General features: G+C 46.0%; 1 protein-coding gene across 2 annotated transcripts in view; it reads right to left on the bottom strand.

Moving 5' to 3' along the window:
* Positions 1-15286, bottom strand: part of LOC126521690 (exportin-4-like) — a 68098-nt gene that overhangs the window by 1360 nt on the left and 51452 nt on the right. For both annotated transcript variants that reach the window (XM_050170419.2, XM_050170421.2), the window contains 4 exons: positions 13634-13911; positions 7163-7416; positions 3314-3444; positions 185-395 (listed from right to left, as the gene is read on the bottom strand). In XM_050170419.2, the coding sequence (XP_050026376.1) occupies positions 185-395; positions 3314-3444; positions 7163-7416; positions 13634-13911 (874 nt within the window). The remainder of the gene's footprint in view (positions 1-184; positions 396-3313; positions 3445-7162; positions 7417-13633; positions 13912-15286) is intronic.

The following is a 15286-nucleotide window of genomic DNA, read 5'->3' as shown; positions in this document are numbered from 1 at the left end:
AACACTGATTCCCACACCTGACAACACTATGTAAAAATCGGGCACAGCTGTTGCAAACAATACAGTGCTATTTTTAACATTAGTTTGATAACTTAAGACGACCAAAGTGAAGTCTACTGCAGATAAAAAGTCTCCCAAAAATATCCGGTCAACCCTGTGGTGGACAGATGCAATCTGTGCTTACCTGGAAGCAGCAGAGGAGAGCGAACAGCGCGCTGCCAGCTAAAAGTGTGAGCTCGGCATCAACTGGCTGTAGTAGCACCATCTCTAGGAGCAGCTGCAGGAAGGGTTCGATAGCGCGCCCAGCAGGGCCAGTCTGGAGCCCCTGTCGGTGAATCTCCAGCGCTAGCACTGATACCACATCCAGGCAGAGACCCGACACATCAGGAGAGTAGCTGCACATTGAAAAGGGGCACCAGTCGGCAAAGGGACAGCTGCTTCTCCAAGGATACATCAGGAATGCAGGATATGACCACTATGAAGGGGTGTGCAAATAGTAATTTTGAGACCAAATCGAATACGAATGGCGTAGTGAATCTAATCTCATATACAGTGAAATCCCGATAAATGAAAATTGCTTAAATGGAACTACCCCTTAAACGGAACACCATCCTCAAGGTTGCTTGGCTGTGTATTCATGCAATTGTATTCAGCTTTGTCTCTCAATAAATGTAACTCCCAATAAAAGGAACCAATTTCCCTGGTCCCTTGAGGTTCCGTTTAAAGAGAGTTCACTGTACAGAACCTCACTGATACGATCGCATTTCATACGATTGATCATACGATATGTTCACATTTCATGTCGGAAGTAGTGGAGACAGCAGACACGTCTCTGGGCCATGACATCAATTCTGAACAGTCCACCGATAGCCAGACAGCACTGCGCAAGCTCTTGCATGAATTCCGAAGCTGCTTTGTGAGTTCAAAGGTACGCCAGACTCCTATCACTGGACACAGGATTATCACGTTCAAAGACACGCACCCGACACATCAGCAGCCTTGCCGCGTGTCGGCAAAAGAACGCGAAGCCATACGTACGCAGGTCCAGGACATGGTTGACGATGGCGTCAACGAACCTTCCAACAGCCCATGGTCGTCTCTGGTCGTTCTTGTCAAAAAGAAAGACAACACTCCGCTTCTGTGTTGACTACCGGAAGCTTAACAACGTGAATAAAAAGGACGTGTACCTGCTGCCGCACATCGACGACTCGTTGATAGGCTACGACGTGCCCACTATTTTTCTTCTCTCGATTTAAAAAGTGGCTACTGCCAAATCGAAGTAGACGAACAAGACCACGAGAAAACTGCCTGACTTCAGATGGTCTCTATGAATTTTGAGTTCTTCCTTTTGGCTTGTGTTCAGCCACGGCTACTTTCCAGCGAATGATGGACACTGTCCTTACTAGACTGAAGTGGCAGACTTGTCTTGTGTATCTTGATGATGTGGTTGTATTTTCAAAATGTTCAAACAGCATCTTCACCCTCTGCGGAGTATGCTAGAAGCCATCCCATCGGCAGACCTCACACTTACGCCAGAATAGTGCCACTTTGGTTATGAAGAGCCCAAGTTCCAAGGGCATGTAGTAAGCACCAAAGAAGTCCGACCCGATCCAGACAAGCTTGCTGCTGTGGCCGCATTTCCAGCTCCTGCCAATAAGAAGGCCGTCTGGCGCTTCCTGGGTTTGTGCACCTACTATCGCCTTACAAGGGACGACACGCCATTTGTCTGGTATAATGAGCAACAGGCAGCTTTTGCTGAATTACGACAGCGCCTACAGTCAGCACCTGTTCTTGCACATTTTGACGATGATGCCAATACAGAGGTTCATACCGACGCCAGTTGCATTTGCCTTGGCACAGTGCTGGTCCAACGTCAAGATGGAATGGAAAGAGTTATAGCCTGTGCCAGCCGCTCACTGTCCCATGCCGAGGTGAATTATTCGACTATGGAGAAAGAATGCCTCGCAGTCATGTGGGCGATTATCAAGTTTCACTTCTACCTCTATGGTCATCCCTTCAAATTAGTGACGGACCACCACACCCTCTGTTGGTTGGCAAGTATGCGCGACCCTTCAGGACAACTGGCACAGTGGAGCTTAAGGCTACAGGAATTTGACGTCACTACCATTTATAAATCTGGGCGTAAGCACGAAGACGCTGATACACTGTCTCGTGCACAGATTGATCCTGTCGGTCAGGAAACAGAGGACAATGACGGCTTCCTGGGTGCCATTAGTTCGTCAGACTTGATCAGACGGCAGCGTGACGATGCTGAGATTCGACTGATCATCGATTACTTAAAGGGCTGTGGCACGGCCATACCACGCTATCTGTCCCGTTCGTTGAGGTCATTCTGTCTATGAGACAACGTGCTCTGTAAGGAGAATGTCCATTTAAACGACCGTGCTTTCCTCCTGGTGGTTCCAAGAGACGTGAGAGACGACGTCCTCTTCACTTGCCATGACGAACCCACATCTGGAAATTTTAACTTCTCACAAACACTCGCTAGAGTAAGGGAGCTGTACTATTGGCCCAGACTTTCTGCAAACATAAAACAGTACATAAAGGCTGTCGTGAATGCCAGCGCAGAAAGATGCCATCCGTTAAGCCGGCTGGCTTCCTTCAGCCAATTGAAGCACCTCGCAGGCCTTTTGACCAAGTCAGCATGGACATTCTCTGTTCGCCATCGTGGCCTCTGTGAAAAGCTGCTGAGCCAGTATTTTGGTCCGTATAAAGTACTATGCTGCGTCAGTGACGTTCAGTGTAGTGGTCCCGGACACCATCACGGACACGGGCTCGGACACAAAGACAGCCAAACTCGGACATGGTTCATGTTGTGCGCCATGAACCCGTACATGGCGCATTCGTATTCTTTTTTTTTTCTCTCTCTCTCTCTCATCCACCCTTCTTTGTTTCTGCTTTTCATTTACCTTCGTGAGCTTGCCTCTTTGTTCATTGACTGTGCCAGCGGAACGTTTCTTTTTCTTTTCTTTTGTAATTTCGCTTTGTCTGAGTTGTATCTTTTTTGTTTGTTTTGTTTTTATTGCTTACGCCTATTTTACAGCATCGAGACGATGCTTTTGTTCGTAAGAGGGGATAATGCCACATGTAGGTAGTGGGTCGAGGGCAAGAGTGGGTTGAGCCCAAAAGAACAAAGAAGACCGCGTGCCTTCCCTGCTCGCGAGCCAACCCCGACGGACGCGCTTCCCAAAAGCCAGCTCTGCAGTTTATTAAAACCCCAAGAGCACTTTTGAAGGTTCCTGGCAATATGCATTCATATTTATGTTAATTCAAGAAAATTAAGGCCACCAACCTTGTCAGTCCAACTCTAATTGATCCTAGTAGTGCCTGAAGTAACTCCTCAGGCATCTGGCACACTCGGTCAGGATGTAGCTCACTGAGCAGAGCCACCAGCTTGAAGTACTGCATACACAGTGTTGGAAACTGCAAGGGTGAAATGAGCCATGCAAAAAAAAAAAAAAAAAAAAAAAAAAAGAACACTGAGTCAGTTTAGATAGTAAATTCATCTTTAATATCTCTCTCCGCATTTTTTGGTGCAAAATGCCTGCGTAGAGGGGAGAAGGAAAAGGTTATTTTGTGCCCTGCAGTTGGACAATGTGCCGGTCACCATGTTACCAGAAATTGGAAAGTCATTGCCAAGTGCTAAACGACATCTGTGTGTGATCAAGGACAAATTGGCCACCTTGTTTTGTCAACAGGTGCCAGAACCTTCAATGTAGAAATGTTCCCCCACCTTCAACACTGCCTAAATAAGTTGAGGGAATGGAACGACAGAAACCAATGCTGCATGCCACCGACCACCATAACACTGCCCACGATTTGTCATTTTTCTTGCGTTAATGAAGGTTAAAACCTTCTAAGCCCTAGAAAATACAGTTAAACTTGGATATAATGAAATTGACAACTGCTTGATAATTTTCGTTACAAAGAGGTTTTTGTTGCATAGAGTTTCAGCATGAAAATCTAAAAAAGAAACACAAATTATACAAAGGGGAAAATGGAAGTAGACATCACCCAGAATCATTTATTTAGTGTCAAAAAGCTGTATTATTTTGCTCTGTTGCTTGTTCGTGAGGAACGGCAACACTGAACACTCGTAACACATTAAGGAACACAGTGCTGCTCCATCACTGTCTAGTGAGTCTGTGGCCCGGCGCAAAATGTCAATAACACCGAGCACATCCTTCGCCGAAGGCAAAGCACATGATGAATCGACCTCCAAAGATCCGTTGTCATCACTGTGATGTTAGACACTTTGCACCAGTACCTCATCCAACGTCTCTTCTATAGCGACGGCAGTTGTCCACATACCAAAAATGTTCACAAAGTTGCGCGTTCGTCCGGGGTTGCTCCATTCGCGTGCAATGAAACCAAAGCTGCGGCGAGATTGGGAGGGCCTGAAGGCTCTCCCTCTCCACTTACTTTCCGCAACCTGAACCTCTTTTCTGATCTCAGCTGCTTGGAAAATGTCCACCTTTGTTTCCCGCTAAAGACAAATGTTAAGAAGCAGCCTTTGGAGCCTGTCTATGCCAGTGGGAACACTTGACACTGTTAATTCTTCTGTCAAGTGGCTGAACGAGCGATGTACAGCTCACAGGTAAATACTGGACTTCAATGTTAGACAGCTCAAGGCCTTCAATGTGGTGAGTAGAACAGTTGTCTATGAATATACATGTTCTGCGGCCTTGTTTCTTAATGTCGTTGTCGAACTCCTTGAACCAGTCGCTAAATATGCGACTGGTTCAATATGATATATGAGACAGGCAGCTGAGACCACGAACTTTTTGGTGTACCTCCCTCCATACGCGGTAAGCGGTGAATGTTTTTTCATTTCCTTATTGTCTTTTTTTTTTCCACACTACATTTAAGTGCTGTTAAATTTCGCCAAAAATACATAGTGTATCTAGCCGCGTTCATGGCCGCTTGCATATGGGAGACTCCGAAACCACAATGTTAGAACCATTGAGAAATACTACGCCGTGCCACCTGCCGCGATCATCAAAACCTGTACACTGCACATAATTCAAGCATGTTTTTAGGCATTTCAGGTGTACTAAATTGACTTAAACTGACTCTACTGACTTGCCTTGCACTGACATTCTAGTGAGAGCCCCCCCCCCCCCCCCCTCGAAATTGTAGCATTACAGGAAGAGAAAAAGTGATGAGAAGGTTTGCAGTATCACACAAACAATAAAAAAAAAATGACGTAATGACAACAGTTGCAAAGTTCGCATACAGATTTCCATCAAGCAAAAAAATAAATAAATAAAAGGTCGTAGTTTGCGTCCATTTATTTCTTCTACATTTGCACTTATAGTTGTTTTTGTGAGTTTCCATTTGTACTCTTGTAGAGTAGAGCATGTATTCATAACTGTGAAAGGCCTTCGGAACGCCTGTATAGTTTGCCTAGCTGAGATTATGGCTGTCTGCGCATGCGAGAATTCCAGAACTACAAGGCGGGAACCACTTATAAATCATGCTATATTGAGTTACCCATCGTGACCAGGAAAACACATCTATCATGGATAAATCAAAGACGTTTTTAGGCACATAGGGCCCTCTGGGCTGTATTTTTCGGCGATAAGATAGCCTCACCACCTATGGGATAACCTGACTGAGCTGTGTCGCATGCTCGGTTGCCATAGTCGGAAGTTCGAATCCTTCTATAGGATTCTTCTTTTTTTTTTTGACGATGGTGAGCTTGAAATTCACCTCCTTCAGTGCACTACGTCTGCAAGCATGGAGTGACGCCTGACACCGGCGAAAGATGCCGAGAGCGAGTGGGGCTATACTAATCCAGGTACAACCAAATTACGAAGGCCCACTAAGCTGATCAAGGACACTCCCTCACCAGAACAGGAATTGGCCTCCCTGGTGCAGTATTCGGCCACAACCTCGCTAATAATATCTTCAATTAACCATTGGCCCTCAGTCCCCAGCGGCTATGGAACACCTGACCAAGGCTTGTAACGTCAGACTTGTAACGCAGCAGAAAGTGCTAAGAATCTCTGGGTCCGGACAGGCCGCCGATGGAAAGTGACCCTTGCAATGTTTAACACCCGAACCCTCTCAAGTGAGGCTAGCTTAGCAGGACTCTTCAAGTAACTATCAGACATTGTTTGGGATATTATCAGCCTTAGTGAGATTAGAAGAACGGGTGAGGCTTACACATTGCTGAATAACGGCCATGTCCTCTGCTATAGAGGTCTCCCAGATAAGAAGCAATATGGGGTAGGATTCCTAATCCATAAGGACATAGCGGGCAACATTGACAAATTCTAAAGCATTAATGAGAGGGTAGCTGTAGTCATAATCAAACTTACTAAGAGGTATAGATTAAAAGTAGTACAAGCCTACGCTCCAACATCCAGTCACGATGTTGATGAAGTAGATCAATTTCATGAAGATGTTGAATTAGCGATGAGAAAAGTGCATACTCAGTATACTGTAGTAACGGGCGACTTCAATGCAAAAGTGGGGAAAAAGCAGGCTGGTGAACAAGCAATCGGCAACTACGGCGTCGATTCTAGGAACACTAGAGGAGAGATGCTGGTAGAATTCACAGAAAGGAATAAGCGTCGAATAATGAGCACCTTTTTAAGGTAGCTTTACCGCATAACACAATATATTGCAGCGAAGCCGACTTTAGGAGACCAGCCGCAGTCGTGCAACACATATTTTTCTTGCTACAGATACTATGTGTTTGTTATATTTCGACTTTGTTCGGGAGCTTTAATGTAATTTCTATGTTAGTTTTCTACTTTACACACATAGAAAGTGGGCGCGCATTTGATTCAGGGAGGTGTTGGATTCTGGCAAATACTGCCAAATAAATCAGCTGTGTGTTCTGACGTTTTTTCTGCATCTTGTTTAATTCGACCTGCTGGATAACTCTATCATTTTCATCGGTATCGTCGGGGTCGAATTAATGAAAGTCGACTGTATCAAAGTAAAGTGTCTTTCAAGTGTTTAGCAGCCTTCATATCTGCTGATGCCATCCATTTACATGCAAGAAATGTACGGTAGAGTTCCTATGACGTCAAAAATGTGTGTCAGTACTTAGTAATTCCCAATTCTGCATGCACGAGGATGGCTACAGTCCTGCAAATGTCGCGCATCAATTTGTGTGAGAGAGACTCACCTGCAGCAGCTGAGCATTGAGCAAAGGCATGAGAAGCCGCAAGCCTTCCACAGCTATGCCAGGGGCTGGCACATCAAATCGTGCGGCTTCGTCGGTGGCATTGCTGTTGGCAGCTCCTCTGGCCTGCGCTGTAGCCGTGGACGGACCACCCATGTACAAGAAGTCCTTTGAGAGGAGCTCTGTCAATAGCTCCAGCAGCTCCCCCAATTCACGAACGTGGCTATCCTCAGCGGTCGCCTCTGTTGTGAAGAGACCTGCGAGGAAACATAGCCTAATTAGCGAGCAAAGCTAGGCAGTGGATGCAGTAATGCATGATAACAATGCACAGGATCAGCATAAAAACATACTAAACCACTAGGAGTGTGCGAATACCAAAACTGAGAAAATTAACACAAAGCCTTCACACTTACAAATGTTGTACACAAACACAGCGCTACATATGCTCAGGAGGCTACTCACATTATGCAAGAAGAATGTTGGTAGCTGTCAGTAACTAAGTTAGGTACCTAGGAACCAAGATCTGTAATCCTCTACTCTTATGAAAGGAAACACCAAATTAGTATGTTAGCACTGATAACTCGCTCTATATACAAAAGTCTGGAAAAATTTTCCAGTCGATAGAATGTCTGTCGAATAGAATCAAGTGTTTTTTATCCAGGGGTGTGTGAACACTCGAATATTACTGAATTGAATCAAACAATGAATGTTCGAATCATTCAATTTGCAAATCGAATATCTATTGTTCAATTTTTCAAATATTTAATATATTTGGTGTAGAGACCCGCACAGTGCCACATGTCGTATTTGCCACGAAGTACCTCAAACGCCGTTTCACTTTGTTGTCGGCGCAGAAGGAGCGCCAAGCTTGCCATGGACAGGCCGCCCCGGCTGACGCAGTAGTGGACTTTGTCACTGTGAGCGCTCCCCGACGTCAACCCGCACAAAGCTGTAATTCGCAAAATGGTGCAGCATCGGCTGGGGGCTAGTTCTGTCAGTACAAGGTTCATTCGGGTCAGCAGGACCGATCAAAATGATAATGCGACATGGACAGAGGGCACAGCTACAAAAGCATATGCAAAGATCAGGCCAATTAGCCGCCGATAGACACACAGATCGCTTTGGATACGTGGCAATGAACTTCATGCCGCTTCAACAGCCATCAATTTAATCCACATGCACTATCTCAGGACCGATCAGTGATGAGCCACCAGTATGAACATATTAGCGCCAAGAATTTCGTGGCGACTTGCAGCCCCTTAGCAAACAGAGCAGTGGCGAATTTTCGTCATGGCCATTTGGCCTAACTGGCACTACTTCATCAGGCATCGGTGACCAAAACTCCAGTTTGATGCCAACTTGATGCAGATCTATTCACAGCAGCTGCGACACTCGGAAAGCCAACAGAACACCTCGCAAAGTGCCACAACAAGTCTGTGTGGTAAGTTACCTTCATTATATCTTATTTTTTTATAAACATACACACTGATATTGGTGGGAAAAAAAGTGCTAATGTTAGATTTACAGTCGAACCCACTTATAACAATATTCAAGTGCCACGAAAATGCCATTGCTATAACGAATAATTGTTACGACCAGGTTGCATGAAAAATGTCAAAATGGGAAATATCAGAAATGTAGTGCGAAAACTATAATGGTGGGTAGACCCAGTGCCCCTCCCCACTACCTTTCTCCATCTGGCTGCCGATTGTGTTGACTCGTTCAACTGTTTAGCACTGCTTCCCGCACGGTCTGATCGCGTGCAACAAACTGCGGCTGTTGGCATTCAAGAATGGCACTGCTTTAACTGCAAAGCAGCATCACTGGTGACCTGTGACGTGCAAGCTCTGCCGAGGCGTCACTTTTCTGACTTCAAAAGGGGCCTTTTAAGAAATGTGAGAACGTTGCCGCGGCAGCCTCTCAGCTTGAGAAATCCAGAAGAAACACTGGAACGATATCGCCACAAGCATCTCCCCAATAATACTTCTCACTGGCTTGCACAAGAAAACCCCATGTCCGTCAGCTTTGTTTGCTTTACTCGGAGCTTGCCAACATCTTTCTCTAAGGCATACAGGTGCTCTACGTAGTCCAGAGGAAGGTCCATCGCAAAAATGAAGCTGAAGGAGGACTGAATCATGAGCAGGGCCTCTTTTGAGGACAACGGTGAGGCAGCCTGCCCTACCACATCATCGCTGCCATTGACGCTGACACTGTCCGATGTAAGTATGTTTGCGATGATCGCCTCATAGGTGCACTGGTGCAGCTAACATAACGGGATGCGGCCAACGCGGTCCGGTGTGCCCGACGGTGAGATGGCTCTTGCTACATCCGTGTGTTCTTTGCACCGACCCACAATGCATGGCACGGAGAAAAAAAGGCGCCCACCCCGCTTCGTCGACGGTCGCAGACAGCCATTAAAAGTGATGTGTGGGTTGGGAATTGTTCTGTGCATGCTTCGAGAGAACAGCACTCACAAGTACGGCATGCATGTCTAGAGGTAACGGCATTTTGGCTGGCGCAGCGCTAGCAGCATAGCGCGACTGGCCGCAAGCAACCGCACCGAAAACGTAGGACTATAAACGCATTTTTGGGCCTCTAACGCGCACTGCAGGAACAAGAGTTGCCCTCTAAAATGCACTCACGAAACAAACCACAACCTGCTGCAACACTGGTCTCCGTTGTACTTTCGTAGCTGCACCGTCGAAACACGCATCAAAGCGACGCTTTCCTTTGATAATAGCCATGAATCTCAAAGGCCATGCTTTTTTGGTACTACGAGCACCGATAAACATTACGGCCGTCATTTTTTAGACATTACCTGGTGCCGCTTCTCAGCAGACCACCTTGTAGAGAAAGATCATAGCCTCCAAAATGTAAAATGAAAGAAATAGAAAAAGAAAAAAAACATGAAGCGCCGCGTCCGCGTTTTTATTTTGAAGGTCTTGAGAGAGGGAGACAACCGACCTGCAACAGAGGCATTGGCCATGCCTCGCCTTGTGCAAACGCATCTTTCTCCAGTCAGGCCTCAACAAAGGGCTGCAGGTGGAAAGAGCAAACCTGTGCAGCTCGCACGGCGAGGCCAGCGTTGCCAACATGCTCCCGCGCACTAGCACTCTCCCCATCCACAACGGCACGGAGTTCGACTTATCGGTCGCTGCAAGGATTTCAGTGAGAATTGGCGGGGTGCGTTACATATTGCTTTCGATACATTGTTGGGCAGACCACGGCGGCTACTTCGAATTATCCAAAATTTTGGATTATCAAGTTGTGAATTAATTAGCTTTTACTGTACTTCATTTCCAGATCTATAGCAGTGCACTTTCTTTTCGCCAGCAACATCGTGAATTGCCGATAATCAGCGGGCGGATCAACTATCTTTCGTTTCAGCGGTAAGTTAAAAATGAGGCTGAGAAATCACATAGCTAGGAACAACTTCAACACAACCAAAAATTATGCAGATGCCACGCATTGTGGGAATTGATGTAAGCAAAGATTTCCGTGCTGGATGCTTTGATTGACAATAATTAGCGGTGATGTTGACGGCTAAAGCATAACTTCTTCAACATTTAGTCTAACACGATAGTGGTAAGTTGATGTTAAACGTTACCTTACATGCACCACTGCTGTTTGTCTGCATAGTACAGAGAACACACAGGGAGAGGTGTTTGCTTGAGGCGTTGTTGTGCACCATATTTCATAACCTCTGAGAGGGTTGAGCGTTGCCATTTCCTCACATGGCACATCACACTGTGGCAGAAGTATTAAACTTGAATTTTATTATAGGGCTGTACATGCCAAAACCACAATCAGATTATGAGTCAAGCCGTAGTGGCGGACTCCGGATTAATTTTGACACCGTGATGTTCTTTAACATGTCCCAAAATCTAAGTGCACGTGCATTTGCTATTTCGCCCCCGTCGAAGTGCGGCTGCCGTGATTGGGATCAAATCCACGACCTCTAGCAATGCCATAGCTGCAAAGCTAATGCGGCAGGCACAGAAGTGTTGATTTGGCGTCGACCGCTTCCGTAGTGTCTCCTGGACCCTGCGGTGCGCTTTAATTAATGTGGCTCTGCTTCTGCACACCCTGCGTAAGTTGCCCGTTTGACATGTTTGCATGGATTTTATTTTTCAGAAATAGCAGCAACATACTGTACCGTGCCTGTACCAACTGCTTTCATGTATTAGTAGGGTTTTCTGGCCTTCTCACGTCACCCCCCCCCCCCCCCCTTGCCTTGTATAGAAACTGCCTTCTCTCCTCCCTCCTCTCTACTTTTCTATCTACACCCCCTTTGGACTCGCACCTTAGTAGAAAGGGAAGCGCTGCAGTTTCTGCAATGCTTCTGAGGGGAGTCACGGATAATTACAGTTGTCAAGCAGCTAATGTGGAGACGGCCAGGGAGCTCCAGAGGGCATTGTGCACATTCGACGCGGTGAGGTCAAAAGAAGTTTCTCCCTTTGCCTTTCCTCTCTTACTTGTACCTCTCATCTATATACACGCTCTGAACCACCCCCCAACAGCACAACAGCAGCAGTAGCAGTGCGACAGCAGCAGCAGTAGCAGTGGGAAAGTCGAAGGAAGAGGCAAAGAATGCTTCGCTTTAAAGAAGACAAGCACGAGCAGCTTAATCCGTTGACAAAATTGCACAGCATGAGGGCCAGCGAGCAATCTCTGAGCAGCCACGAGCAACGCCTAGCCATAGAATGCGAAGTTGGCGCGGTCCATTTCTGTTTCGGAGGGTTGGGCGGCATAGTGCTAAGGGCACTACGCCGCCCATTCATGTTTGGATAAGTGGGAAGGCAATGGGAGAGGCATGCGAGGCTGGCGATGCGGAGAAGGATGAGCGAGTGGCGGCATGCAGCGACTCAAATTTCTCTTTTTCTTTACGAGAATATCACATTCCATTACCCTTTGGCATGGATGGCCAGATTTCATCGTTATAACCAATGATGTAGCATGAGGGCTTTGTAGTACGTAGGTTGTTTCACCATAGAAAACATACAGAAGTTGACGGTGCAGCAGTTCCTAATTGTTATAACTAATATATTGTGGATTCGACTGTACTGCGTTATATTCGTGTTCGTTATATGAAGGTTTGACTGTTCTAAAATCTATGAAGACAAATGCATGTAAGCTTTAGGAGAAAAAAGAAAACAAAAAGTTGTTACAGTAAAACCTTGTAAACCGTACCCGCTTAAACAGTAGTTTCACTTTAAAAGCAGTAAAGTCAAATCCCTGACTCAGCGACCATTGAACATAACATGTTTTGTATCCACATAAACCGTACCAACTTACTGCATATGTATCGGCTAACATGTAGTGTTTCCACTTTTTGTCGCGCAATCACAGCAGTGCATCGTCCCCATCGGGTGGCCCCGTAGAAGAACGAGCCTCAGAGATCGGAACAACGATCTTCAAGCGCCCTGTGTCATTGCATGTGAAGCCACATCAACATCAACATCATTTCGGCGCCGTGCCAGAGTGTTGTGGCGTCATGCAAGCTAGGATTTGCACCATGCCGAAGCAAAAACACCAGGTGCTCAGCATAGAAGAAAAATTGGACATCGTTCGCACTATTGAGTGTGGCACGAAGAAGCAGGCGCCGGCACAAGACAGGGATCTACCGTTGACCACGGTGTGTGGCATTTGGAATGCAAAGAAGTAGCTCAGCAGCGCTGTTGCGACCGTGAAGAGATGTTGGCTATGAGGTTCGGCTTTTCGCCATCATTACCTTTATTGTTGCCAAAGTGTTGCCTAACGACAGTGATGAGGGCAACACGGAAAGCAACAGCATGGACAATTCAGGCCCTAAAGTGGCAGAACCTGCACGTTACGTCAGCCTCATGAATGCAATCGTCGCAACGAGAACAGTGCCCCGCAATGAAAAAGGCGCCCCGCGACTTCTGCAGTGCCACCGCGCCCAGGCACGGAGAATGTGCAACACCAATGAGGAATCTGCCATGTGAGTGTTTGCTGAGACGAAGGGGCCGGCTCGCAGCTTCAGTAAGTTTGAGGCCACTGTCGTCGCTGCTAGGCCACCGCGGCATCGAACGAAAATAACACTTGTGTTGCGTGAAGTGAATAAATACAGCATGTTTTTTCCCTTTCATCGCACTCTCTCTGAGTTCCGTTTCTGACAGGTAAGTAGGCGATCTCATGCTATTTCTTGGTGTGTTCTTTTTCCGAGCTCCGGCCAACTACAGTTTAACAAGGTTTCACTGTACACTGATAAATTCCTGTACATGAAGGGTTGAAAACTGAGCTTACTGATACATTACGAGAGTACCTTGAAACAGAGCAAAAAGACTGGGCAAGGATAGACAGCACGAGTGCTCGTGTTGTCTGCTCTTGTCCAGTCTTTTCAAGCTGTTTCCAAGCCTTCTCGAACTGTTCTCAATTTGGGCAGTTTCTCGGTAGCCACAAGTGCTGTTCAGCCCTTGAAAAGAACACTATGGTGAGAGAACAAGGCAGCACCTGCGCTGTGGCTGGCAAAGAGGCGCACAAGTTCCAAGCAGCAGTGGCAGAGCTGGGTGGCATCGTTCGGCCCCACAAAGCACAGCATTCGGCGAGCTGCAGCTCGAAAGAGTTGCGTGGTGGCAGCTATCAGTGTAGCCTCAGAGCGCAGCATGGCGACGATGGAGGACAGCCGAACCAGCAGGGGCAGCAGCATGGGCCGAATGGTGGTCAGGTTGCTGGGTGTGGTGCCTTCAGCGACACCGCACAGGCTCTCCAGGAGGTCGAGTGCTTTGCTCCTAGAAGTGAAAAAACACAGCTCCAGGCGCATGTCCACAAACACAGCATAGGTAACATAGCGAGAAAGTCACTAAATTTAGCGAGTTTTTAGTCACGCTAACGACACATTCGATTTTTCAAAGACCTTTTCAGTGGCACAAATAGCCGGTAAATTGTCCAGTTAAAATTACTGGAGGGACTTTGCCAAATGCCCCCATTTTATATATGCATCTTCATTTGTTGCTTCATATGCACTTCATTTTTCACCATCTGGATGCATCAAAGCTACTCTTCTAAGCAAAGCACAATTATTAGTTTGGATACTTCATAAAACCGGGAGGAGGAGGTAAATTAAAGGCATAGTTTAAAAAATAATAGCTATGTCTAAGAACACTAAAAACATAAAGAAAGACAAAATTTCGAGCAAGTCATCATGATCATGACTTTGCAACTTTGAGCTAAAATGGAGTGTTTGAAGCCACGACCAACAGTTCCGTAGAAAAAAAAAGAAACAAATTTACCATCGCTATTTGTTAAATACGGCAAACAGTGGCCGAACACCACAATTGCCTACACAAGTTACCAGCATGAAATATGAGAGGAAAGGGGGTTAACCGAGGGTCCCCGTTTTTATTAGTCATATCATAAGAAGCCAACAATGCAAAGGTTGTGGGATCGTTCCCCACCTGCGGCAAATTGTTTTTTCATCCACTTTCATTTTATTTATTAAGCACAAGTAATTTCCCCTAATTTGTACTTGGTGCCGGTGTTTGTTGGCTTCTTATGACAAGGAAATATGGTGACATTTCGACCAGAGCTGCAAGCGCTTGTCATTTAATTTACAGCCCCTCCTGTTTGGGCCAAAACAATGGCCTGCAGTATGTGTAAAAAAAAAAAAGTCATTTCAGCCAGCACGGGAATGGAATGACGGGTACAATACTGAATTTACTAAATTCTAATGTGCACTAGCTAAAATATATGACATGTGCCTTAGAATCGAGTATGAAACTAAAACTGCAATAGGTAGTGTCCATATCCCATCCTCCAATCTCATATAGCCGTGCTTTAACATATACTGCAGGTGCCAGAAGTCTGTAATTATTGGACGCCATTTATAGCTAGTGTACAAATCACATCTCCAGTGACCTTGGTGTTATACTTTCTTTTTCTAAGAGTGAATAAATCACTATTTCTCTCTCTTACCATAAAATCAAGGAGCACATTACGTTCAGTTTACTGCGCTTGTATTTCACACAAAAGGCAATGAAAAGAACACGGATGAACAAGTGTGCAATAAAACTTTATCAAACGTTATAGCGTGTTACAATCGAGGGCATCACATTTCCCATTTCTGGCCACGAAAATTTAGCAGCGTGTTACAATTGAGGTTGCATT

This window comes from Dermacentor andersoni, chromosome 6 (genome assembly GCF_023375885.2).
Source record: "Dermacentor andersoni chromosome 6, qqDerAnde1_hic_scaffold, whole genome shotgun sequence".
Lineage (NCBI taxonomy): Eukaryota > Metazoa > Arthropoda > Arachnida > Ixodida > Ixodidae > Dermacentor > Dermacentor andersoni.
Note: the sequence above shows the minus strand (reverse complement) of the source record. Positions and strands in the feature narration are given on the sequence as shown.